This window comes from Fusarium falciforme, chromosome 9, assembly GCF_026873545.1.
Source record: "Fusarium falciforme chromosome 9, complete sequence".
In the NCBI taxonomy this organism is placed as follows: domain Eukaryota; kingdom Fungi; phylum Ascomycota; class Sordariomycetes; order Hypocreales; family Nectriaceae; genus Fusarium; species Fusarium falciforme.
Window position 1 is genome coordinate 3,145,452 of NC_070552.1, and position 23,191 is coordinate 3,168,642.

The window sequence follows — 23,191 nt, forward strand, 5'->3', positions numbered from 1 at the left end:
GCCTGCCTTTCGAGGCCACAGTTATAGATTGATTAGGAGCATGAATACATCGGTTCCTCAATATCATCCATCGCCTCAATCATCGTGACCTTTTGGTGATGCATCGTGTGAGGTCAAATTAAGCAACCAAGGTTACGCCATGTCATGGCAGTGAAACATGGCTTACTCTTGTGGTAGGTAGGATAGTCAAGTACCAAGACTTGCTGGCGGATGACGATACTTGGCCGATACATGTACTTGGCTGACGATACTTGATACTTGGATGCTTTGAAGTTTATTACGTTGCATTTGTTGTTACTTACGAAGCTATCGTGGTGTCTAACGTAAACATCCAAATTGTTGATGGGGACGCTAATTTTGCCAGGGTCTGACCATTCAACACAGACCGACTGGCGACGGTGTCCTGAGGAGGCGAATATCTTGGTCTCCAGGCAGACGTTCTCTCTTGCATCTGTGGCTTTGATGTGGTCAAACTCCAAGATATCGCAGCATGGCTAAATGGACGTTCTGGCTGGTGAGCTTTGCAGCTCTGTCGGCCGCCTCAGTCACAGTTCAAGTCTCAGACGTTGAGCCCATCCCTCTCCGAAACGAAGGCATCGCCAAGTCTGTAGACGATCTCTTTCGTCGCAGTTGTCCTGAAGAAGTCAACAAAAACTCTGAAGACCCCCAACATTCGCTCCTCTTGTCGTCGTTCAGCAACCTCGAAAACACGTACCCCTCTTCAGATGGCTTCATTCGCGGGGCGATTGACGCATGGGCGCACCATCAACATCTCCAGCTTCGCCCTGACGAGGTTTGGTTTGAGATTCTCGCGCAAGTCAACTTTTACATGGGCGCGCACGCAGAGGATCTGAGAGACTTGTTTGTCCAGCACGCAAAGAAGGAGGAGATTCTCGTCAAGGAGGTTTCGTGGGAGAACATCATCGCCGCTTTTGGGGGAGAGATTCAGAAGAGGGTCAAGACGGAGTGGTTGCTTGATTGGGTCATGCCTGGGTTCAGCACTACTACGAGGGATGATGAAGTTACTGCTACGGTTTTGATGATGGGGTTGATGCAGTATTTCTTTGAGTTTAGTGGCATGGTTGTTTGTGGGATACCCAGTGTTACGCTTCTGGGTGAGAGAGAGGATTGGGTTAGGTTGCTTGGCAAGATTGATCGTCTCAAGGATTTCGGTCAAGAGCCTGCTCGGTTTGCAAAGAACTTGCGTCCTATTCTCACTCGTTTCGTTGGAACTTGGGATCATCCGGAGAGCGAAGAGACAAAGTCTTTCTGGGAGCAGATTGTCCGGGCCAAGAAGAAGTTTTCTTGTGGCGAAGGAGCTGTGGAATGGGATGTTTCGGGATGGATTACGGGGTTTCTTCACTTTCAGCGTTCTGGAGCGCCGAGGATTGATCCGCGTGAAGAAGTTTGGATTGGTGAGAATTCGGTCGTGTTGGATGGAGTCGTTTACGAGTCTGAAGCGATGGAGGATATCACGATTGGGTATGCCAAGGCACCGCTCAAGATGATTGACCATCCAACTCCAGGGACAGATACCATGGCGTATCTCCTCGCGGGAAATGTGGGAGTTGAGAAGAAGGAAGAGGAGGGAAGAGTCACGGCAAGGCCCGTCAGTGGATGGTTCATGTATACACCTGCAGACGCCAACTCTACCGCTGGACCATTGTTCGGGAATCGTATGGAATTGGAGGTCATCGCCGAGGGAATCGACACATGTAAAGGCACCAAAGTCGAGAGACCAGATCTGTAGAGGGAGATTTGGTTGATCAAGCTATGTAGAGGTTCAGGTCCATTGGGAAACTACCAAGGTCATGCATGTAAACAATGTTTTCATTTAGAGGTTGTCCTGCTTAACAGCAGTATCCGGGGATGGCGCCGACTGTATCGCCTAGGAATCCCCAGGGAGGATTGCAGCCGGTTCCACCGCCCTGCTTGTTCTCCTTGTTGAAGAGGTAGTATTTGCCTAGAAAGTTAGTTGAAGTTGGGATATGAAGGGGGTGTTGGACTTACCGTCGAGGCAGCGACACATGCTTGGGACGCAGCAGCCGGGGACTTGGCTGGGAATTGTTAGAATGTGTATGGAGTTGAGGAGGATGGACTTACTAGGGCTTACAGCCACTGTCAGGATCAATAGGCTCGACGGCGATTGACGCGGCGTCGATGGGTTCGATGACGACAGGCTGGGGAGGAGGAAGGGCAAGGCCGAGACGGCCGAGGAAGACGATGGAGGCAAAGACAGCGACCTTCATGGTGTGCAATGTAGTTGACTTGATGTTGGCTTGATGTTTTTAGTTGTTTGAGTTGTGGATGAGTTGGTGAACGGCGGCATCGTGGATAGATATACTTCTCACGATGACTTATTTTTAACTCTTCGAGATAATATTATCTCTTCCTTTCAACCAAGATAGCCTACGAGTCCTCTCGTGACATCAAAGCTCGAGCACACGTTCACATAACTCAAAGAAACATGTCCTACCGAGTCTTTCTTTCACACAGACACACTAACCTCCCTGCAGACTGGTTTTAAAAACGGAAACACTTCTCCTGCTTCTTTGTCCACGCTCCAGTTCTCGGGCGTGCTGATGTGTCGCTCAAACACTGAACTCAGGCGGTAGCTGCGGCCGTCCTCGCAGGGCTCGAGGATTGATCGTGGGTCGGTGTGCGGCCAGTTTACGTTGAGAGACTTTGCGACTATGGCACGGTATTCGTTGAAGCGGGACCAGTCCATGGTTTGGATTACTGCGTCGCGGACTTGAGGCCTGTGGTTGTTAGTGTTTACTGTTTCAGATGTTCATCTGGTCAAAGGACGTACCAGATTATCACGTCAATCCACGCCGGATGCGGCACACTCGTCTGTAGCTTGGTAGGTCGTATAAAGGCCGGGAGTTGTTCATAGCTCTCTTTTGTGCGACAGATGTACCAACGAAGGAGGTGCGAAAGAACGAACAGGAAGCCCACGCGCGGGAGGAGGGACTGCAAGGGTGAACGTTGGACCTGTGCGGCTGCGGCGTCTGAGATGGAACAGCTCTGTGGGTCTTGGGGTTTCCCTGCTCTGAAGAGGGAAGAGATGCTTGGGAAGGGAGCTGTTGTTTGGCGGAGGCCGTGGCGACGGAATGTATCAGTTGTGGTGAGGATTACGACGTCGAGTTGGGTTGTTGCTGAGAGCAGGAGGGGGATGGATTTCCAGGCTGGAGGGGATTGGGGGATGTTGAAGTTGAAGTGGTTGGACCAGGGGAGTGGTCTTGACGGGGATCCCAGAGGTTGCGCGTAGTTGTAGACTGGGGTTGGTGGTACGTCGAGATCCCAGGATGTATCTGAGAGACTTGAGTCGAGAGGAGGTAGGTCGAAGTCGGTGTATGTGCTGATACTTGGATCATAGTCGAGTGAAGGTAGAGTTCCATACGGCTGGAGGACATCCTCTTCCACCTTATCCTCAATCCACTCAACACCCCCCTTGTCTTCTGTCACTGCAGGCGGAAGCAACCTCAACGCAGTAAAAGTATCCGACCAAGACTTCTCCCTCGCCTGCGACCCCTGTAGTTCCCTCCTCGTAGTCTCGAGTTCTTTTGTGAGAGCTTCAACCTGGCGCTGCAGCTGCTCGAGCTTGGTCTTGCGCTTGGCGCGGCAATAACGCTGGTTCTCACGGTCAATGGAGCGCTTGCTCTCAATCTGCGAAGGGGTCATATTTGCGACGCGGCGGCTTGCGTTGGCTAGCTCGCGTTTGGAGATGGAGTCTGGCGGCATGATGATCGTCAGTGGATTTGAAAGGATCAATCTAGAACTTTTTGTTATGGGGAACGAGCCATTCAATTCATGGGTAATGTCGCTGCTTGTTAAATGGGGTTCGGATATTGCGAGAGAGGGGATGGCGATTGCGTCAGCCTGTGCCCAGAGAAAAGACGCCATATAGACTCGATGTTATTCGCCTTTTGGGACCCGGAACGTCGGCTCTTGATGTGATTGCGTATAAAGCTAATGCAGTCGCTTATCTTGGGAATTTTGGGAGGTGTCATTCGGAGACATGGTGTTGGTGGTGTTTGGATTGAGGACGGTTGTGATCACTGCCGTACAGTTAGGTAAGCATAGTGTGAGGATTGTCGAAATTCTGATGATACCCGTCGAATGATGTTTTGAGAGTTTTATTTACTCTTTGTCAAGGCTGTTCCTGTTCTTAGTAGATGCCCTCATGTTCAATCGCAGGCCTTTGATGGAGTCGGCCAAGCCGTCCTCACAAGTTGACAGCGTATCTCGTCGTATTGGGTCTTGCCGTCTATTCAGGTACCAGAAATTCGCCTTGTTGGGTACTTGGTCTTGTTATTCTCCTGATGGGGCATTGCCTTGGAAATCTCCAGTCTCGACCATGCTCTTCTGCCTACTTGGGCCATTGGTGTTGAGGATCAAGCGGGCACTGACAAGGACCGTAGCGAACTGGCAACGCCAGTGGCAGCAGCAGTCCAAGTTGTTGCTCTTTTTTTATGCTGCATGCCTTTTGTTTCCCCTTCATCATCACCAACAAAAGTCTTCTTCTCGCATCCATCGCCAGGTCGACACTCATCGCCGCCATGTAAGAAGAAAGATTCACCAGGGTTATAGGATACGGATCCATCCTGTTCGTCCAAGGTACGAAACATAACGGTGCTGTTTATCCCCCCGACCACCCGCTTCCCAGACTCGAGGAGAGACAGTTGATGTGGAACGGCGCTGGACTTCCGCCGACCGACACGCCCTTCCAGATTGAACTCCCCGCCGGCTTTGACTTTGGCAAGTATGTTTGGGGTAGACACGGCGCCGAATGGGCCGCCATTCAAAGAGCAGGTCGGTTTCAATATGAACTTCGCTTCTCTTGGGCCTACAAGCACCCCATCCCCGACGGTACCCCCTTCGTTGGCGACGTTCGTCATGCCGGCATCGCAAAGGTCCCCCGCGTCTTGGTCCTCGGGTACGTCATAGACCCGGACTCGGACTTGATCATCTGGGACAACCATATGTGGCACTTTTGGCGTATGGTCTGTTGTTGGTGGGCGAGTTTTTGCATCGGGAATGACGTCTCTCTGTGGAAGTATCTCAGCGGCTAGAAGTCGGATCGGGATCTCCGCGTGATGGGAGACATGACACCCGAAGAGTTCTACCCATGGGCGGCTTCCCTGCAGCCATTGTGAGTCGGGAATAACATCTAGTTTGAATGGAACTGAACTGACAATCTGGGTAGGGAAGTATCATCTACCGGAAAGCACGTTGACCGCACCGAGTAGACGATGCCAGCCAACAAGAGAAGAATGCTCAATGACGGCAGATTTATGGAAACGTAGATGGCTGCCATGGGTGTGAGGGGGATCATCTGTTGCAGTAGATGGCTACGTCAGGCTGAATGATGGTGGTTAGGCTGCGGATTCGTCTCGAACGGAAAGATATTGAGTCACGGATGGCAATATGATGGCGAAATGATTCCCACCTCAACCGTTTCTTGACTCCATGGCCATACATCGCGACATGGACATTCTAGAAGATCGGTGCTTAGGGTAGAGGTGAAATGCACCAAGGCCAACTCTCTCGGGTACATCTACCAAGACGGCTGCTGATGAGCGCGACGGCATGGCCGCCTTTGCGATGGTGTAGTCTCGTCTTAGAAGAACCTTGCATATCGACGCTGTTCCGTCCCCTCGCATGCCACTGTCGCTTCCAACGACGAACGAGTCCATCGCAATACTCAAATAGCCCTCGTCTTGATGTAGAGCCAAAGGCTACTTGGTCACTCAGTCTCTAGGGTATCGAATCTGTCGCGTTTTCGGCGTTTTCGGCTTCTTCAGGTCTCTTGGGTCCAGTACGGTGAAATTCCGCCTTCGATCAACAAGGTCCTATCCCCTGTCGCAGGTAGGTTATCCGTTCCTTTACCTTGCTAGGCTCATGTTCATATCGGTAGGGCCTTGCGCCGCTGGCCATGTCCGGAAGTCGGATCTGACAAGGCCGATTCGAGAGTCAAGGGAGCGAGGTTGTCCTGCGCGCTCTGGCCACTGGGTTCTTTGATCTCAACCGCCATCCATCTGCCATCAACATCAGCTGCGTCAATAGCCACAACCCACGACCCGTTATCCGACCTCGTCCTCCATTTCATTACTGCATAAACCTCCATCTCTACTCCGTATCCGTCGGCCATCCGCCCCGTGAAATGACATGTCGAATTGACTTTGGCCAAGAGGGACCCTTGTTTCGCTTGGCAGCCCTTGCTACGTAATGCGTAGAGGCTTGGTCAGTCGGTAAAACCCGAGGGGATCCATAATAAAGACACGATGAATTGTCCCAATAGGTGGAGGATAGTTTACAGTTGGAATGGTCCGTTCAGAGTCCGGCCGAGACGGGACCACCTGACGGACGTCAGCCGACGGGAGCAGGCATGTTGATGCAGGAACAGAAGTATGATGCTGTAGTTTACGATAAAGACGAGCTGTTTGGGGACCGGAGAGGAACATTAGAGTTCGATTCTTGTGTCGGTCTAGTTTATGAAGGACTGCCAGGCCGGATCTCACGACTTGTGCTATTATCCTCTCCATCAAGGTCTTTGGGCACATATGGGCGCATTGTTCTTGGCGAAACCTTATTCTGAGTTAATACTACATTGTACCTGAAATCTGACTATCTTAACATCTTGTCAATGGTATAGTTGTTCGGACCCTGGACTGCGATCTGCAATTTTCGTGTTGGTAATTATACCGACGGGAAACCCGGTTTCATGATGGGGAGAGCTGGAACTTTATTTCTCAATCGGTTCACGAGAGATCCATAGGTCTCTTATGCATAAAAGGTCGCGATGGCCTCGATATTGAACCACGACAACTCATCTCGCCTCAGTTCTACTCTCCACAACCACCACCTCTATTCGTATGTATAGTCCTCATTTTGACCCGACTCAGCTAACGTCACAAGACCATGAAGTTCACACTCCCCGTCCTCGCCGCCTTGGCTCCCGCCGCCCTGGGCCAGCTGATCCAGGTTGAGGTCCGCTACAGCGACCACCAAGTTGACGTTGGAAACCTTGACCTCTTCAAGGAGACCTGGGAAAAGATCTACGCCGCTGACGGAAACGGCCGAAGCGTCGTCTCCGACACCTTCTACGACACCTTTGCTGATGGCTGCACCCACTACACAAAAGATGGCAACCGCCGTGTCAATGTCCGCATCAACGGCCAGTGGGGACGTATCCCTGACCTTGGCCTCCACGACGCCCGTGAGGCGCTGGTCAAGTCTCTCTGGGAGGTTCTCAGGGAAGTCAGCAACCCCCAGGGCTGGGACGTCTTCACCAACTGCTACGGAACGACCTGGCAGGAGGGAGTCCCCCGATGGGAGGGACCTCACGCCTGTGGAGGCAAGGACGCGACTGTCCGATCCGAGTGCCTTTGCGATATCGGAAGCGCTCAGTGCGAGCACCACTCTTGGGGACACAAGGTTCCCTCCATGATCAAGGCGAACTTGTACCGTGATGGCGTCCTGCTGGCTGACAGCCTGGAGATTGAGTTTGCTTCGACCAACAAGGAGGAGGATGGTGGTTGCGGTGCTGTGGGCACTATTGTTAGCACTTTGGCTGGCTTCCTGCCCGGTCCTGGCTCTCTCTTTGCCACCGGCGTTGACGTCTTCTGTGGTCTTTAAGGGAGCTGTGATTCATCGTGTATATAGATGTGCGAGAAGGGGCATTAGATCGGGACTGCATATCGAGGGAGTTGCTGGGAGATGCTTTGTAGAGGCCATTCTATTCTTTAGTTACCATTATTTCTCTGTCTTGTATAAAAACACTTTGTCAAGTACCTCGACCTCCACGCACAATAATCCGAACGGCAGCACGCTCTCACTGGCTTCCTTTTCTCGACTTTCCTCGGGCGCTTTGAGCGTCGCTGGGTTCAGAAAGTGATTGGCTTACACTCATTACCAGCATATTGACAATTCCTACACATAAGATGGTGCGCCTTGAGTCTTGGACTGATCATCTGACCCAATTTTTGGTTCGCTACAGCATCTGCATTTTGCTCATTGCCGTATGCCTCCATTTTGCCCTGAACTTCTCATCCCTGCTAAAGGCTGCCGCCGTGTGATCTCAATTTGCTCGACAGGAACAACAGTGTGTCAGACATGAAAGAGCTGGCGCCTTCGTCAAGTCTTATTCGCTGACACCATGGTCGAAGCTCTCTATGAGTATAGACCGCCTTCTTGAGGCTCCTCCACATAACCCCCTGACAACCCACAGTGGCCTGGCTTGCCAACTACTAAATCATCCTCGGGATGGGCCATGGACCCCCACCGCAATGGGACGAGAGGGTCATCTGGTCGTTCAGTTCCCTCAAGACCATGACAAGCTGCCGCTATCCCCAAGCTGCCGCTATCCCCAAGCTGCCGCTATCCCCAAGCTGCAGCTTCCCACGACAGGCATGGCAGTTGGCAGTCGGCGGCAGGCTGTTGCTAGTGCCATGATAATTCCTGCGACAAATACCGCAATAATGGCCATGGGCAAATAGCCACAAGTGGTGATAAACTCCTTTTCGAACTCGATTGGAACAATGAATATACTCTGAGACAGCATCCAGTGCATCGTCATAGACATGAGGATCAAAGGAATGCTCCAACGGTAGGGCAACTGCAAAAAGTATCGTGCTCTCTGCTCTCCTCTCGGTTCTGATGACACTCGTAACCTCTCTCTCTTTCGTCCAAGGTCGCTCCACTCGTTGGCTGCTAGCATGCCCGTGAAGAGGGCGTTGTATTGAAAGTATAAGCTAGAGAAAACCAGATGGGGTAGACTGGCGAGAAGGACACTCTGAGTCATTGTCAAGCTGTCGCTGGCGCCGCCCCCTGTTATCTTGATCAGGGTCAATTCTGTTACGGCACCGAAACCGAGCCTCTATAGAGTTCCTGGAATTCCCATGTCTCTTAGGCCTGGAAGCCGACGGATGCTAAAGATGAGGAAGAAAAGAACCTGTGAGAGACAGACCAAGTACCTAGAGCCAGACTTCATTAGCTTAAAATTGCACTCGGATTCGTGGTGGGGAGAAAGACTTGCAAGAGCACACTGGCTTTCCATCGGCGTGGGCTGATGGCTGATCCCCACAGACTCCTGTTTAGGAACCATATCCGAGGTCCGGTCCAATCCTGGAGATTCTTCTTGATCGCTTCATCGGTACGGCCATTGTCACTGACGTTCCAATGGCGTTGAAAGAATTCGAACTGTTCCCATTTCAAGTTGTCTAATCGAGAGTCGACGGTCCAAATGTCGTACCTCACTGTTGCAAGAGATGAAAACACGACCGAGTTATAACTGACAGTCCCAACTTAGTGCTCAGGTTTGCTACGAAATAGGATTCTAGACCTACGCAAGATGCAACGGCAGTGACGTAACCGCCAACACAAGCCATAGACGATATCGGTTGTTGGGGATGTGATTAAGATTGTGTGCGCTCGGCACACCAATGTCTGGCCATTTCCCCTCAAAGTGTGCCTTGTCGATGTCGGCACGGGTGGGGGCACAGATGCATTGCATGGCATAGTTGCTGGCGGCTAGTAGGACGGAGCTGAGGGCGTTGATTAAAAGATGTAGCCCGGAATTCCATAGGCGCATGTCTGAACACCGGCCTTCTCGAAGAACTGGCAGGCCGATCTTGTTCTTCTTGTTCCGTGTGGTAGCCCATATGGTGACGGCGAGGTTGATGATGAAGACGACGGCGCAGCTGGCAGTACCGAGTAAGAGACTGAATCTCCAGCCTGATTGGAACTGGGGTTTACGAGGAGTCTCAGACGCGGCTTGCTCGCTTCTGTCGTCGGAATGGAGTGAAGTCCAACTCGATCGAGAGTGGGACCATTCACTCAGCTCCATCGCCATGGTGGAAAGAGGTTGTACCCATCGATGGTTGACTTAACAGGGGAGCGACCAGTACATGGGTTTATAATGGTCAGCCAAGTTACCGCCGAGGCGGCGCAGATGCGTTAATGTCACAATGCATAACCGCAACGCCCGGTGGGAACTTGATACACTTCCATGCTCGCGATAGGACTGCTTTATTTAGCTCACATGCCACAGCAGATGCATGGCACGCGGGTGAAGGATTACGAGGCCGCTCGCCCTAGAAAAATTGTATGTGAGAACCGGCCGTGTTTTCTTTCACCCGCGCGCCTGGTACCCAACACGGCAGGATTGTCAGGCATGCAAACCTCTTATCACGGCGAGGCAGACGTTGACTTGTGAGGATCATATATACGCTATTGGGCGTGATGTGCGTGCGAGGGAGCTTTGTCTTCTTAAACAACCATATCTAGTCTCTCACGAAGACATTCCTTTGCAAAAGGAAGCATCTTCGGCAATAAGATCGTCTGCTGATATCGCCACCAGTCGATGCCTTTGCCCAAGCCTCTCGTTGGCTTGCCGGTCTCCTTCTTCCACTTCCATTCAAGCTTCTTACCCGGCAGATTACGCAGGCCTTCATAATCAGCTCAAGCTCCTCGTTCAGATCGTCAATCAATAACTTAGAGTCATTCCTCTCCTTCGCAGTCTCTGGGCCCCAGCAATAGAATGGCCCCTTCTTCTCATAGGAAAAGGCGCCCCGGAATATAAATTCGCTGGCTCCTTTCCATCTCTCACGAATACAGCTTGGAGGAAGCATTCATCAGCGCGCCGCCATACGTGATAACCTCCTCGACGATAAAGTAAAATCACAGAGGTCTCATCTAACCAAATGATATTCTTCCAATCGTCAAGGGTCCAATCTCTATAAGCGATACACCAGGCGAGGCACTCACTCTTCATCTTCTTCATCAATCTAGGCTTCCTCATCGGCTTAGTCTTCTAGAACCCAGCTTTCTTAAGGATCCTCTAAACCATAGTTACGGAGAGATCATAGCCTTCAGAGCTAAGCTCGCCAACAATATTAGCACATGATTTTTCCCTACCGTAATAGTCGCGGTGCACCTTCTAAATAACCTCATTTTTCGCCTCTTCTATCTGCTTCGTCGGCCGGCCGGAGCGAGGGGCATCACGAAGGTATTCATCGCGTATAACAAGAGGTTGCAGGTTAGGATCAAACCCTCGATCGATCGCACGAGCATAAATGCGGTTAACTTGACGAGTTGAAAGCCCGGTTATAGCAGCGACTTCTTCGGTGGTCTTGCCGCTGCAGGGAGCCTTCAGAGCCACAATGGAGGCACGAGTCGCGATATCGGTATTTGGGGCCATAGCTAGGGACTTAGAAAAAGAGTCAGAAATCAGTTATGAAGCTGCTCAGGAAGATCGTCACAGAAATTGGGTGTAACAGGCCTTGACCGCTTTTTCTTTTTTTGCTTTTGCGAGGCTTTTTGTGGCGCCGGCTTAACATCTTGGCAGGACAAAACTTTTGCAGGCTGCCTCCGTACTCTGGGTGACTGTTAAACCGCGGGTTATCCACCTGGATGAAAAGAATTGCAAATAATTAACAATTGGCCCCTGGTCTTGTGCCATTATCTATTTCTCAATCTATCCTGCTGCCAAGATTTGATCACCCAGTCGGGACAGAGAAACACGCCGCTTTCGACATGGCATTTAATACGCCAATTCGCACAGCCCTGTAAGGACGTCAGACAGCTTACGGGTTTTGGCTGTCGTACGTAAAACCTATGGTTGTGTCTCGTGCTGGACACTTCGCATTCACCGCAACTAGCGCGTTGGGTCATGATAGGTTACCAAGCTCTGCTATTTTACGTTCTGTCCTTGGTTCAGCATCTTTGTCTCCTTCCTCCAGCTTCGGCTGGGGTGTTGATTGATGCTGAACATGGGTTGATCTCTGACAAGGACTATTATGAGGTATTTTGCAAGTTGGCGCATCTTAGTCGGAGCACACACTAATGTCATGCTTTAGTTGACTAACGCAGTTGCTTCTGAAGGAGCGAGTCCGATAATTCGTGTTCCCTGGAATGAGGAGTGGATGATTAAGCGTGCTCTTGACGCTGGCTGTCATGGTGTTTTGACGCTCATGTGCCATTCTGCAGTGCGTGAAAGTCCTGGCTACAGCCAGAAATTACGTGCTCAACTGTGGATAGGATGATGCAAGAAAGATTGTTCAATACTCCAAGTACTCTCCAGTTGGGTCTCGCGGGTACGGGCCCATGTTTGCGCCTCACTCTTTCCACCGGTTGCCCGCCCGTCAGTACGATGAGAGGGCGAACAAGGACTTGCTAGTCGCGGCACAGATCGAGTTCAGATCTGCAGTGGAAAACGTCGACGAGATTGCCCAGGTGGAGGTGGTTGATGTTCTACTGATAGGTGAGTCTGGGCGTGTCGTTTTAGGTCGAACGGTAGACTGATAGACTTCGTAGGGCCTTTTGATCTCGCTAAGCAAATGGGAGTGACCCGAGGCTCAGAAGAGCATGCAGCAGCTATTCAGAAGGCTCTCAAAGCAGCCAAGCTGGCTGGCAAGAAGACGGCCATCTTTTGTAAGTCAAGGACCATGCTGTTTGATGGAGGGTAGAATGCTGATGTAATTACAGGCACGAATGGGACCCAGGCTCGCTCTCGGGCACAGGAAGGATTTTATATGGTCTCTATCATCACTGGTCTTGGCATCTTGGAGGAGGGTATGACGCGGGAACTGGCTGTTGCCACGAACGCGCACCCGCAGGAAAAGGGGCGAGACCAGTACTGAGGGCATTTCATCGTCATGCCAAACAGCAAAACGTGTCATGGCGGGGTTGGTAGATGTTAAGTCACTCTGTTTATAACTCTTTGAACATGTGCTTGCATCGAGGTAACTTTCTCCGAGTGTTTTGTGTCTCAGTGTGTAAACTTGGTGATGTCCCAAAAAGGAGCCATTGGCCGCTGTAACAAAACACCGTCACTGACGCATGCCGAAATTAAACCTCAATGCCGAAAAACCATCTTAGTTCCGTAACTCACCTCTGGCAGCTGTGGGATGACCTGCCGAATCGAGCCTGTCCAGAGCTCGATGTTCCGTTGTCACTCCATCTTGTTTGACCTGCTTCAAGTCTTCTCATCATGACTACCTTTGGACAGCTGCTTGCCATTGAGCTGGCCAAGCTATGAAAACGGATACTTCACGATGAAAAGTTTCAATGATTGACGAACAAACTTCATCCCCAAGACTCATTCGTCTGGATCGACTTGTCCTATGTGTATCCCCGTCAAATACCTGAAGGCAAGGCCCAAATGATCAAACAGACAGATCTGTTTAGCTTCAACCTGACTCTGAGATAAGCCTTTCATCTACTTGGTCTTAACATGGTTCATGTCCACCTTCACACTGTTAGACTCCCTATCAGTGTTCCCCCCCGCACGTATTCGATTCGCAAGGGCAGCCGCCGCCATCTTGCGACCGTCCCTTCCAGGAAAGTCAAAGACAAGGGAGATCTCCTCAATGGTAAGCTGCTTCATCTTAGGGAACCACAGATAGATGTCGATGGCGTAGGCAATGCCGATGGCAATGTACACTGCATAGTACTTCCAAGTGATGGCCTGCAGGACAATGGGGTTGAAAAACTGGTTGAAGGCGTTGGCCATGTTTTGCACGACGAGGTACAGAGCAAGGCCCTTGGCTCGGAGGTTGAATGGAATGATCGTGGTCGTGTTCTTTACCACTTTTACGATTCGCCTTACAAAGTACCTATGGGTCACCATGTTAGACATGCCTTGCCTGAAAGAACCTCAGCTCAGGTAGTTATAGCGTGAGGCATCTCATCAAATTGCATACAGATGAGAATGCATCTACTAGGTGCTACAGAAACCCAGTCCCGTAGATCATATTTGGTTTAGTAACACAGAGGAAAAAAAGTGAGGCAAGATCTAGAGAAGCAAGAATTTTTTTTGCAAGCACCCCCATGACTAATAATTGATTCGTAAATCTGGACAAATTATCAAATCTCAAAAAATGGTTTCAGTCCCTCCTGCTTAGCCAAGAAACGGGCAAGCTTGATTAATCCTAGGAAGCATTTTGGACAGCAATATGTCTCAGTATTGTAATACAGGCTATGAAAATGAATCCGTGTGAATGGTTTCAAGTCCATCTCTTGAGTCTTAGTGACTTGATTGGAGAAACAGGCCAGAGCCTCCAGCTCGGGGCCATTCTCTGGAAAATCTTCAATCGCGTCTCTGGTCTCTTGGAAAGCGGTCCAGCATCCAATAGTGGTGCTATGAGTATTAGCGTTCTTTTTTATACACGCCTCCACATCTAATCACGAACCATTTTACCACACGGCTCCCTGGTCCGTTGTTTAGCGCAGCACCGCATCTTGGGCAGTGCTCCGGGAAGTGGTTCTCAGCTCGTAGAGACATGACTACCTTGGAGCCGGGGAAGATGGAATTGGCCCACCCTCGTCGCGACCTCGGGAGCACTGTGCTCTGTAGTCCATCAAGCAGATGATATTGACCGGAGTTGACAAAAGACTCGCCTGGGATATCTTCAAAACGGGTTGTGAGGAAGGCCTCGAAAATCTGGACAGATTTAGTGTGTTGCTTCTCAAATATTTCGCGCTAAAACGTACTTTCCATTCACAGACTAAGCTGAATTGAAGACTGAATGACCGACCCAGCATATCCTCAAAGAGGATGTTGTCTGTAGGAAGCGAAAGAATGCTCCGTGGTACATCTCGGTAGGCACGTCTCAAGACGGTCAAGGTCATGTTCAGGAGAGGGCTGTGTAATAGCTTGTTAGCACAATGTCTGCGTCCAAGAACCAGTACGTTACATTGCAATAAGCGCAAGAAGGGAGATGACCCTCTGGAGGAGACGCTGCAATGATGTTGCCTTCAGTGATCAGCCTAATTCTCACAACCGTGCTAATTTGCTACTTACTAACTCATGAAATTGCGTAGTAGTAAGTTGCAAGCTGTCTTGAGCCATGGCGAGTTCCTCAGATAGAGTGGTGACGGTCTCAGAAGTATTTGAAAGGTTGTTCTCGAGGCCAGCGACAGAGGATTGGAGGCTGAGGAGTCTTGTAGTCGATAATGACATGTACTCGGTGATTTGGCGATAATCTTGAGATTGAGAGGTCAAGAAACGCCTACGTCGTGTTTGTTAGTACTACGATTTCTTAGGTCAGTTGGTTACTCACACGTTTAGTAGAGTCAGAGAGAGGTTGAGCTGGTCTTGGACAGATCCGAGCATTTGCTCAAGCTCTTTCAAGGTTCCCCTGCGGAAATAGTATACAGCTTTCTTTCCCATCTTATGGAGGTTTGATGGGCATGCAGGTAAAGAACCTGTTGACTGAACTGAACGAGCCAAGTCAGCAAGAGTCACTTTGCTAGGTTTGTTTACTCTAGGTAAGTACACTTACTTCTTCCTGAGCATTCTTCCAAGAATCCCGCCAGTCTCACCATCCCATTCTTGGATTGGTCTAGTGAAGCCTCCACTACCTTGACGACATCTCCAGGCAGCTGACATCCTTGCAGATGAGGCAGCTCTTTCAGGGTTGCATTGACAGCCGCAAGAAACATCTGAAGGTTTTTCAGCTTCGTTTCGAGGTTTCTAACATCTTCACCATGACTTTTGACAGCCGAGACGTATTCGGCTAAGCCCTTGCACAATGTGAGTCCGAGGGACACAAGCCCGGCTGAGCCGCTTGCGATCGAGAACGGATCCGACATGGTGAGTGCCGAGATGCCCCTGGATTCTTGGACCCTTGGGGTAGAGACACAAAGAGAAGCGCCTGAGGGGATGTTGAGGGTTGTTTCTTAGGCACGATAAGACATTCTGCGCTGTCGGTGAGGCGAGAATGGTTAGGCAGCATTGAGGCGAAGCTTGCATGTAGCTTGCCAAATTTGACTGCATTTGCCAAGATCAGGCTGTGGCATGCCCGCGCGTGGGTTAAGACATCCCTAACTCCTTGAATACTATACCATTAATAAGGAGAATTATATGAATAATTAATTAAGATAATCTAAGGGAGACGAAAGTTATAGTAATACTTTATATATTCTCCTATAAGTTTAGTCTATCTTTATTGCTACACTTAGACGAGCATAAGTCAAGATCCCATGTACTGGTGTACTTTGACCTGGGTGAACGAGCTTCTGCGGGTGAAGTGCTGACCTGTGACCTTCTGGAAGCAGTATTTAATTGGCCCTTTCGGGTCACTGGCGTTGCAAGGCAGACTTGCCAAAAAGTAGAAACAAAGCCCTGGCTGTGGCTGTCCCAGACACCCCTCCTTCTCCTTCCTGAAACGCACAGCTGTGCGTCCCTAAAGAGGGTTATCCTCCAGCTCATGACAACGCTTGATTGTCGACAACCGCTCGCATATCAGGAATGGCCCAAGATGGGCCGACCTCGCGAGAAAAAGGGGAATGTTTAGCTTGCGGGCTGGGTGTTGACTACTACGAGGTAAAGGGCCCTCTCAGTGTGCTCAAAGCCTCTGGAGACAGTGGCTGTGCGCGCTGCAAACTATTGACGCTATCCGCGGAACTCTTCTCAACGCATTGGACTCTAGACGCTCAAGATGATCCAACTATAATCTTAGGACCATCTTATTCCAGCGGTAGAGTTCTGCAGGTTTGCCTGAAATGGGCCTCGTCAAAGGGAGGTGCAGATCAGGTGCTCTGGCTTGATGTCTCGGGAGAGGTACGAGATACAGATCAAGGGAACTGGGGACATAACTAATAGTGCTTCACAGAAAGATGGGGATATCCCTTTTCCCGAATTCGGGACTAGACGGCATCTTCCGGCAAATCCAAGGAGTCAAGAGTGCATCGAGTTCATCACATCTCATCTCGATGCTTGCAATAACCACGACATGTGCAACATCTCGAGATTTCACCGGTCCATGAGCGGGCTAAGAGAAGGGAATAAGAAACCCAGTCGATTACTGGAGATCGTCAACATGAATGGCGGTTTGGGCCTTATCCTCAGAGACGCAACAAACGGCGAGCAAAAGTACACCGCACTGAGCCATTGCTGGGGCTCGCGACAGGAGGCACAAAAGATGCCAGTTTTGAACGAGGACAATCTCAAGCAACGATTATCAAGCGTCTTGAGTCTCTCCAAACTCACTAAAACATTCCAAGACGCAGTTGATCTGACCAATAAGCTGGGCCTCAAGTACATTTGGATCGACTCACTGTGTATAATTCAAGGAGACAAAGAAGATTGGCATAGAGAATGTAGTAAGATGGCGTATGTGTACGGGGAAGCCTATCTTGTCATAGGCGCGGCGTATGCAAAAGACGGCAATGGAGGACTCTACGCCCCGCGACAAACAGCGCATCGGGTCGAATTCAAGACACGGGAAGGGCATTCTATCAGAGCTCTCGTTAAAGATGTTTCCAAAACGCGGGTGGAGCATGCGGTATGGAAAAAAGCCGAGGGCTTCTGGGAAGCCGATGAACTCCCACTCCTCTCTCGAGCCTGGGTCTTTCAAGAGAGAATGCTGGCCAAGCGCAACATCTACTTTACGGCGCACGAGCTTGTTTGGGAGTGTGGGACATACCTTAAATGTGAGTGCGGAGAGCTGCAAGATCAGGGAGTTTATTCGCTCGAGTATAACCCAGGAGAAAGCATCAAGACGGACTACCAGTACGTCATCCATCGGGGCAGTGGGATCGACAGACTCGTGTCGTGGTGTTACATCATCGCTCACTACAGCGCAAGAGGCATCACATATCACACGGAAAGACTGCCTGCATTAGCCTCTATTGCAAAGCAGATTGACAAGAACGGTGCAGGAGGCCTGCTGGGACGATATCTCTGTGGGCTGTGGGAAGCCACCCTGCCAAGCGACCTACTATGGTCTTCTGAGTTTAAAAGCAATTCTCATTTCTCACATCAAGAAAGCTGCAACACGCACCTGCGGTCAAGGAATAGGAACATACCGTCTTGGTCTGGGCTCTCGAGAGAAGGCAGGGCTGGTATCCTTAGGGACGAGATAAAGACTTTGGTGAGAATCGTGGACATAGACTACAGGCTCATGGGTCATGATCCGTATGGGAAATGTGACCACGCAGCAATCACGATCGCCGGGGCGGCGGCGCCGGTTGACGTATTCACACGTCAACGGGATACCAAATCATGGCTTGTCGTCCGGGGGAAAGATTGTATGATCGAGGGTCAGCTTCTGGGAGACACGCAGCCCTTTGAGTACTCGGACGAGAAGTTGGCGAAGGCTCGGCTCGTTGCTCTGATATTTGGCTGTTATATGAACAGGAAAGACTCACGCCGTGTTGTGTATATGGTTTTATGGCGAGAGCAGGAGGGAATTAATAGGTATCGACGCATTGGGCTGGCATATACCGGCCAAGACATGTTTCGGGGTGTTGAAGAAGAGAGCCTTGTACTTGTTTGAGGTGCTAGGGCACTGCCTAGGTGCCTACCTTGACCAAGCTGCCCACATATATCTAAATGCATTCTCTTGTTTGGATGACCAGATGAGAAGCAGTGTTGTTTAGTTTCTCCCTTGCAATGATCAACATTCACCACCCTGGTTTTCGGCTTTAGAGCAACTCTAAATAGAAGCTAGAAGCAATTTAATATGCCCACTCATTCAAGGGGCCTAAGAAGTACACGGAATGCCATAATGATAATAAACATCTAACTTCTCTTAAGCCTTGTTAAGTAAGTATAGGATAAAATTTATCTAAATAGTGCAAAAGACAGTATAAGTATTTGCTTTTCTGTAGGCATATCACTTACTGATACTATTCCTCTCTTGTATTACTCTTACGCAAGAATACATAAGTGTCTTTGGCTTGGCGTCTCGCTTCTTCCCCGGTCCGCACGCTCTGGATCGAGGTTGGGTGTTAGGGAAGTCACGTGATAAGTTAAATTATCATGGGCCGATTATGACATGCAAACCTCGGAGACGAACCAATAGGGTTTTAATGTGATAATCCGAACCAGGGCCTCATGATAGTCCTTACTCGCTTATTCTCAATCCTACATTCCATATCAGACCACTTAATGACGCGTTCTTACATCTTCATCTTCATCCCGAAATTTCTCTAGAATATTGACGCAAGAAGCGACTACCGCAATGGCTCCCTTTCGAAGTCAAAAGATTTCTCCAACCAAGGACAAACCCAAAGTCATACGAAGACTCGGCCATTTGTCAGTTACCGCTTCACGCATTAAGTCAGCAGTTAACACTTGGCAGTGAGAAATACCAATCAACTCTCCATTCGTTGGGACTTTATAATGTATGCGCCATCTCTTGTCGCTATGTGATTCCCGACGCGTTGCTTGGTTCGGATCAATCTATTGAGAATACGGTCGAGACTGCGTTTGCTCGGGCCATTCTCCAGCATCCGTTCTTCACAGTCGGTCGGATAAATACTGAGTCCAAGAAGCCATCTTGGGTACGACTGACTCACATCGATCTGAAAAACCACATCGAGTGGCGGACAGCCAAAGACGCTGAGAGCTGCGATAATGTTGTCCAAGAGGTGTTGGAATGGCAAGTGAACAATTGCTTCACAAATCTGGAAAGTCGGCCTCCCTGGAGATCAGTTATTCTGAAGCCCGATAACTCCAACTTTGTTGAAATCGTCTTTGCTTGGGATCACGCAGCCGGGGATGGTAAGAGTGGCAAGATATTTCACGACAGCCTCCTTGCGAGCTTCAACGCTCTAGCAGATGGCAAGGAAACTGGGCCACTATTGAAAGATAGAGTCTTTGAGGTTCCAGTAACGGCTCTGACGCCTCCGACGCACAATGTCCTCAAATTCCCCATCTCTTGGGGATACATTCTCGCACAGGTGCATGATATGATCAAGGGATCACCCGACGGCCCAGACTCGCCCTACGCTGCAGCATGGGCACCGGTACAAAAAACGCCATGCACGACTCGACAGTCAACGATAGTGGTTGAGGAAGATGCTTTGCCACAACTTCTTGAGACGTGTCGTCAGCACAAAACAACGTTGACTGGTCTTGCTCATGCGCTGATACTCGTATCCATGGCAACGCGTCTCCCCAAGGAGAAAGCCCCGGCGTTTCAGAGTGGCACACCTGTCTGCTTCCGGCGTTTTGACAACTATAGAACCCCTAAGCATGCGAGTCTCAACCTGGAGCAGACCGTTATGAACTGTGTAACCTACTGGGGCTACAAATATGATGAGAGTATTGTGGCAAAGGTTCGCCAGCAGGTCAGCGATCTCAAGTCCAACCCGGAGTCCAAAACAGACCTCCAGGCCACAGTTTGGTCCGTCGCTGCAGAAATGAGGCAAGGGATCTCTGAGAAACTTGCTTCGGGCACCAAGGACGACATGCTGGGGTTGATGAAGTTTGTCGGTGACTGGAGGTCATACTTTAAGGATCTGGAATCAAAGCAGAAACGTACCCACGACTGGGAGGTTAGCAATCTCGGCGTGATTGACGGAGGGGATGGACAAGGAGACAAGTGGACGGTTGAGTGTGCTACGTTTACTCAGAGTGCCACTGGCATTGGTACAGCTCTGTGTCTCAGTTTTGTTGCTGTCAAGGGCAAGGTGTTGGCCATATCGTGTTGCTGGCAGGTTGAGGTCATTGATGATGGATTGGTAAAGGGGCTGTTGTCTGATCTGGAGACTTGGCTCAATGAGCTGGGAAGAACCGCGCATGTTTCTTTTAGGGTGAAATGAGATGGACTGGTGTGTCGTATGTATAACAGAGTGGACTGCTCCGTAATCTAATAAGGCAGGGTATTTCACTAGTGTACGCTAATTAATAGGTAGATTCCACTTCTGGGCTTAGTCTCTCCCTCTTTAGCGTTAATCTTGGTCGATTTTAACCTATGTTTTGATATATAAAGTATTGGTCCTACTAAAGCCAGTTCTAGCATGGGAGAAGGACGCAAAGCACACTTGATAGTTCAGTACAAAGTTGTGTTTCTATTTATCTAGATGATATCTGTCAAGTCCCGGTTATCTGGATAACGATAGTAACTAAACCGCTTTCCATCCATTCTCCGAGCATTAGACTCGACAGTACCATGCCACCTAGGTAGGTAGAATGCACTAACACTCTACTTTGAATCCTTGCGAACGGCACGCTTCACCCCGTCTCTGCCCTTTACAACACCGTACTCGACAACGCATGGCCTTCCACAGTCTACAAGCGTGACGGTGATGATTTCAACCTTCTCCTTGGCGTACGCTTCGTAGTCAAAGTCGGCGGGGAGGTCGGGGATACCCGGACCAGAACGAGGCTGCTGAGTGCTGTCCTTGTTGTCCATGTTGTTTGTGTTGATGTTTGTGGTTGTGAAAAGTGTAATGTTGTTTCAAGTCAAATTGTGAGATACTAGATGATGAGGTTCTTGACAGAGGTGATGGATGGAGAAACATTTATATACATGTTGGATCTCTGCTTCTTTGTGATACGCGCAAGTTTCCCCTTTGTCTCAGTGACGTGGCATACGCTATTATGCTCTGATTCTCTGAAGAGTTTGATTGTCTCGCACTCACTGGTTATTCTTTGGCTTCTGCGTGAAACTCAAACAAAGCGTGCTCCTATGTTCAGTGGTCGCGAACAAGCATTTGTTCACTGTTGGTTCGTCCTTGGCAAGTATTATTCAGGAAACAAAGGGTTAGTCTCCATTCACCATCACATCCCGTGTCAACAAAGACAAAGGAGCAATTCTTTTCAGAATACTTGTTCACTATTCTTGGCATTCCTTGCTTTCCCGATAGTCGGCGACACAGACTCTTATTACCTCGGACCAAAGAAATTGTACCTAATTAACCTCTGATGCCTCGGTCGGACGGTTAAATCGAGTCGAAGCAACAAAGCCGCCATCAATCACAAAGTCCGCACCATTAACAAAGGAAGCCTCTGGACCAGACACAAATGCAACAATGCTCGCAATCTCATCCGCAGATCCTGCCCTCTGAATGGGTGTCGCCTTTACCATCTGTCGAATATTCTCCCCAGCCTTTGATTCCAACTCCGCACGTATCATTGCTGTGGTAATCACGCCCGGGCTGATACTGTTGATCCTGATTCCCTTTGTTCCGGCTGTTTTGACGGCGGCTTGGACTCGAACAATGTTGCCCCTCTTTGAGATTCCGTACGCGATGCCTGGATTTCCTTCAAGGTCAATGCTGGCGTGTTGGAGGAGTTTGTCTTTTGGAGCTGTGGCGAGATGTTGTTCCAACTCTGGGGTGATCGCGCCGGCGTACAAGGCACTGGCAATGCTGGCGACTGTCGTCAGTGAGGAGCCAGAAGGCATAACCTCGAGGAAAGCATCGATGACGTTGGCTGTTCCAAGCAGATCAACCTCAAAGATCTGTCGGACAGTTCCCATCGAGGGAGAGATGCCGGCTGTGTTGACCACAGTATTGAGAGTGCTAGTCGAGGTCGCATGTTTGGCCAGCTTTGTAACTGACTCGTAACTGGACACATCAACTATTTGGGTTTCCACATCGTGGCCAGTATCTCGTAGGCTGTTTGCAGCAGACTCCAATGTGTCTTTGGAGTAGTCGGCGAGGAAGACACGACGTCCTGCACCTAGGCGACGAGCGATGGCAAGGCCCATACCTCCAGCGCCGATAACGAGCAATCCATTTCGAGAAAAAGACATCTTGCGTTTTCGATTTCACAACTTGTATCGACGATCAACTCCACTTTAAAGATTCCACTCTGGGGCCCCAGAGGCCATTCAGGCATTATATCACCTTCTAACCCCATGCATGTGGCGAAGAAGCCAACCATCAGATCATGGCTTTTCCAGTCTCGCCGCGGAATGCGCGGGGATAGCGAGTTTCTATTGGTTTACGCACTCGGACTCGGGAGGCTTTTAAAGCCCGTCATGGCACCACTAACTCGAACCGAAGCGCTAAGGCTGCCTCTCGTTCCACAAAGGGTACTTGTCAGTTCGCCAAGGAACGCCTCTTCGGGTGGAGGTTCGTGAAGGCATCCTTCAAGGCGGGGTAGGAACAAGCCGTTGATAACTGAAGATGAGGTGGCAGTTTGAGAAAATTGCGATTCGTATGAGGTTGCTATCTCATGTAGGATAAACAAGAAGACTGCCTACTGATTAGGTATGCTATGCCCAACGATCTATTCATCGTAAACTACACTTTGGAAATCGGCATTTCTGCTGGGCATGCGGCGAGATATCTAGTACAACCTAGAATCTAGCAAAAAAGTTCAATTGTATGTGATACTTGAACAGCCGGGGACTCGATCTTGAACTATTCGCCTTCTCCAAGACAACAACTGGGATGCGCATGCGGATTATGTGTCTGGCAATAAGAAAGCTAGCCGTTAGCTTGAGAA

The 23,191-nt window shown here is 49.9% G+C and overlaps 9 protein-coding genes and 1 pseudogene across 10 annotated transcripts, besides 1 other annotated feature; 5 read left to right on the plus strand and 5 right to left on the minus strand.

Moving 5' to 3' along the window:
* Nucleotides 1–490: 490 nt before the first annotated feature.
* On the plus strand, nucleotides 491–1,750 carry NCS54_01187300 (Hypothetical protein; the record flags this gene model as incomplete). Its single annotated transcript, XM_053157131.1, has 1 exon — nucleotides 491–1,750. The coding sequence occupies one exon, from the start codon at nucleotides 491–493 to the stop codon at nucleotides 1,748–1,750; it is 1,260 nt and encodes a 419-aa protein (XP_053013106.1).
* Nucleotides 1,751–1,850: 100 nt separating this feature from the next.
* NCS54_01187400 (Hypothetical protein) lies at nucleotides 1,851–2,249 on the minus strand (the record flags this gene model as incomplete). Its single annotated transcript, XM_053157132.1, has 3 exons — nucleotides 1,851–1,963; nucleotides 2,011–2,052; nucleotides 2,114–2,249. 3 exons carry the CDS (start codon nucleotides 2,247–2,249, stop codon nucleotides 1,851–1,853), a joined length of 291 nt encoding a protein of 96 aa, XP_053013107.1.
* Nucleotides 2,250–2,488: 239 nt separating this feature from the next.
* On the minus strand, nucleotides 2,489–3,744 carry NCS54_01187500 (Hypothetical protein; the record flags this gene model as incomplete). The annotated part of the gene is made up of 2 exons (XM_053157133.1): nucleotides 2,489–2,759; nucleotides 2,813–3,744. The coding sequence occupies 2 exons, from the start codon at nucleotides 3,742–3,744 to the stop codon at nucleotides 2,489–2,491; spliced, it is 1,203 nt and encodes a 400-aa protein (XP_053013108.1).
* A 442-nt stretch (nucleotides 3,745–4,186) lies between these two features.
* On the plus strand, nucleotides 4,187–5,252 carry NCS54_01187600 (Hypothetical protein; the record flags this gene model as incomplete). The annotated part of the gene is made up of 4 exons (XM_053157134.1): nucleotides 4,187–4,620; nucleotides 4,670–5,006; nucleotides 5,076–5,155; nucleotides 5,210–5,252. The coding sequence occupies 4 exons, from the start codon at nucleotides 4,187–4,189 to the stop codon at nucleotides 5,250–5,252; spliced, it is 894 nt and encodes a 297-aa protein (XP_053013109.1).
* A 1,474-nt stretch (nucleotides 5,253–6,726) lies between these two features.
* On the plus strand, nucleotides 6,727–7,641 carry NCS54_01187700 (annotated as a pseudogene). Its single transcript has 2 exons — nucleotides 6,727–6,876; nucleotides 6,922–7,641.
* Nucleotides 6,727–7,641: a sequence feature.
* Nucleotides 7,642–9,346: 1,705 nt separating this feature from the next.
* Nucleotides 9,347–9,856, minus strand: NCS54_01187800 (Hypothetical protein; the record flags this gene model as incomplete). Its single annotated transcript, XM_053157135.1, has 1 exon — nucleotides 9,347–9,856. The coding sequence occupies one exon, from the start codon at nucleotides 9,854–9,856 to the stop codon at nucleotides 9,347–9,349; it is 510 nt and encodes a 169-aa protein (XP_053013110.1).
* A 1,818-nt stretch (nucleotides 9,857–11,674) lies between these two features.
* NCS54_01187900 (HpcH-HpaI domain-containing protein) lies at nucleotides 11,675–12,644 on the plus strand (the record flags this gene model as incomplete). Its single annotated transcript, XM_053157136.1, has 5 exons — nucleotides 11,675–11,806; nucleotides 11,862–11,990; nucleotides 12,043–12,265; nucleotides 12,319–12,435; nucleotides 12,490–12,644. The coding sequence occupies 5 exons, from the start codon at nucleotides 11,675–11,677 to the stop codon at nucleotides 12,642–12,644; spliced, it is 756 nt and encodes a 251-aa protein (XP_053013111.1).
* Nucleotides 12,645–13,222: 578 nt separating this feature from the next.
* Nucleotides 13,223–15,597, minus strand: NCS54_01188000 (Hypothetical protein; the record flags this gene model as incomplete). The annotated part of the gene is made up of 8 exons (XM_053157137.1): nucleotides 13,223–13,619; nucleotides 13,979–14,143; nucleotides 14,196–14,446; nucleotides 14,497–14,647; nucleotides 14,700–14,758; nucleotides 14,807–15,014; nucleotides 15,066–15,222; nucleotides 15,288–15,597. The coding sequence occupies 8 exons, from the start codon at nucleotides 15,595–15,597 to the stop codon at nucleotides 13,223–13,225; spliced, it is 1,698 nt and encodes a 565-aa protein (XP_053013112.1).
* A 3,374-nt stretch (nucleotides 15,598–18,971) lies between these two features.
* Nucleotides 18,972–20,556, plus strand: NCS54_01188100 (Hypothetical protein; the record flags this gene model as incomplete). The annotated part of the gene is made up of 2 exons (XM_053157138.1): nucleotides 18,972–19,045; nucleotides 19,092–20,556. The coding sequence occupies 2 exons, from the start codon at nucleotides 18,972–18,974 to the stop codon at nucleotides 20,554–20,556; spliced, it is 1,539 nt and encodes a 512-aa protein (XP_053013113.1).
* A 1,091-nt stretch (nucleotides 20,557–21,647) lies between these two features.
* Nucleotides 21,648–22,493, minus strand: NCS54_01188200 (Hypothetical protein; the record flags this gene model as incomplete). The annotated part of the gene is made up of 1 exon (XM_053157139.1): nucleotides 21,648–22,493. The coding sequence occupies one exon, from the start codon at nucleotides 22,491–22,493 to the stop codon at nucleotides 21,648–21,650; it is 846 nt and encodes a 281-aa protein (XP_053013114.1).
* Nucleotides 22,494–23,191: the final 698 nt, after the last annotated feature.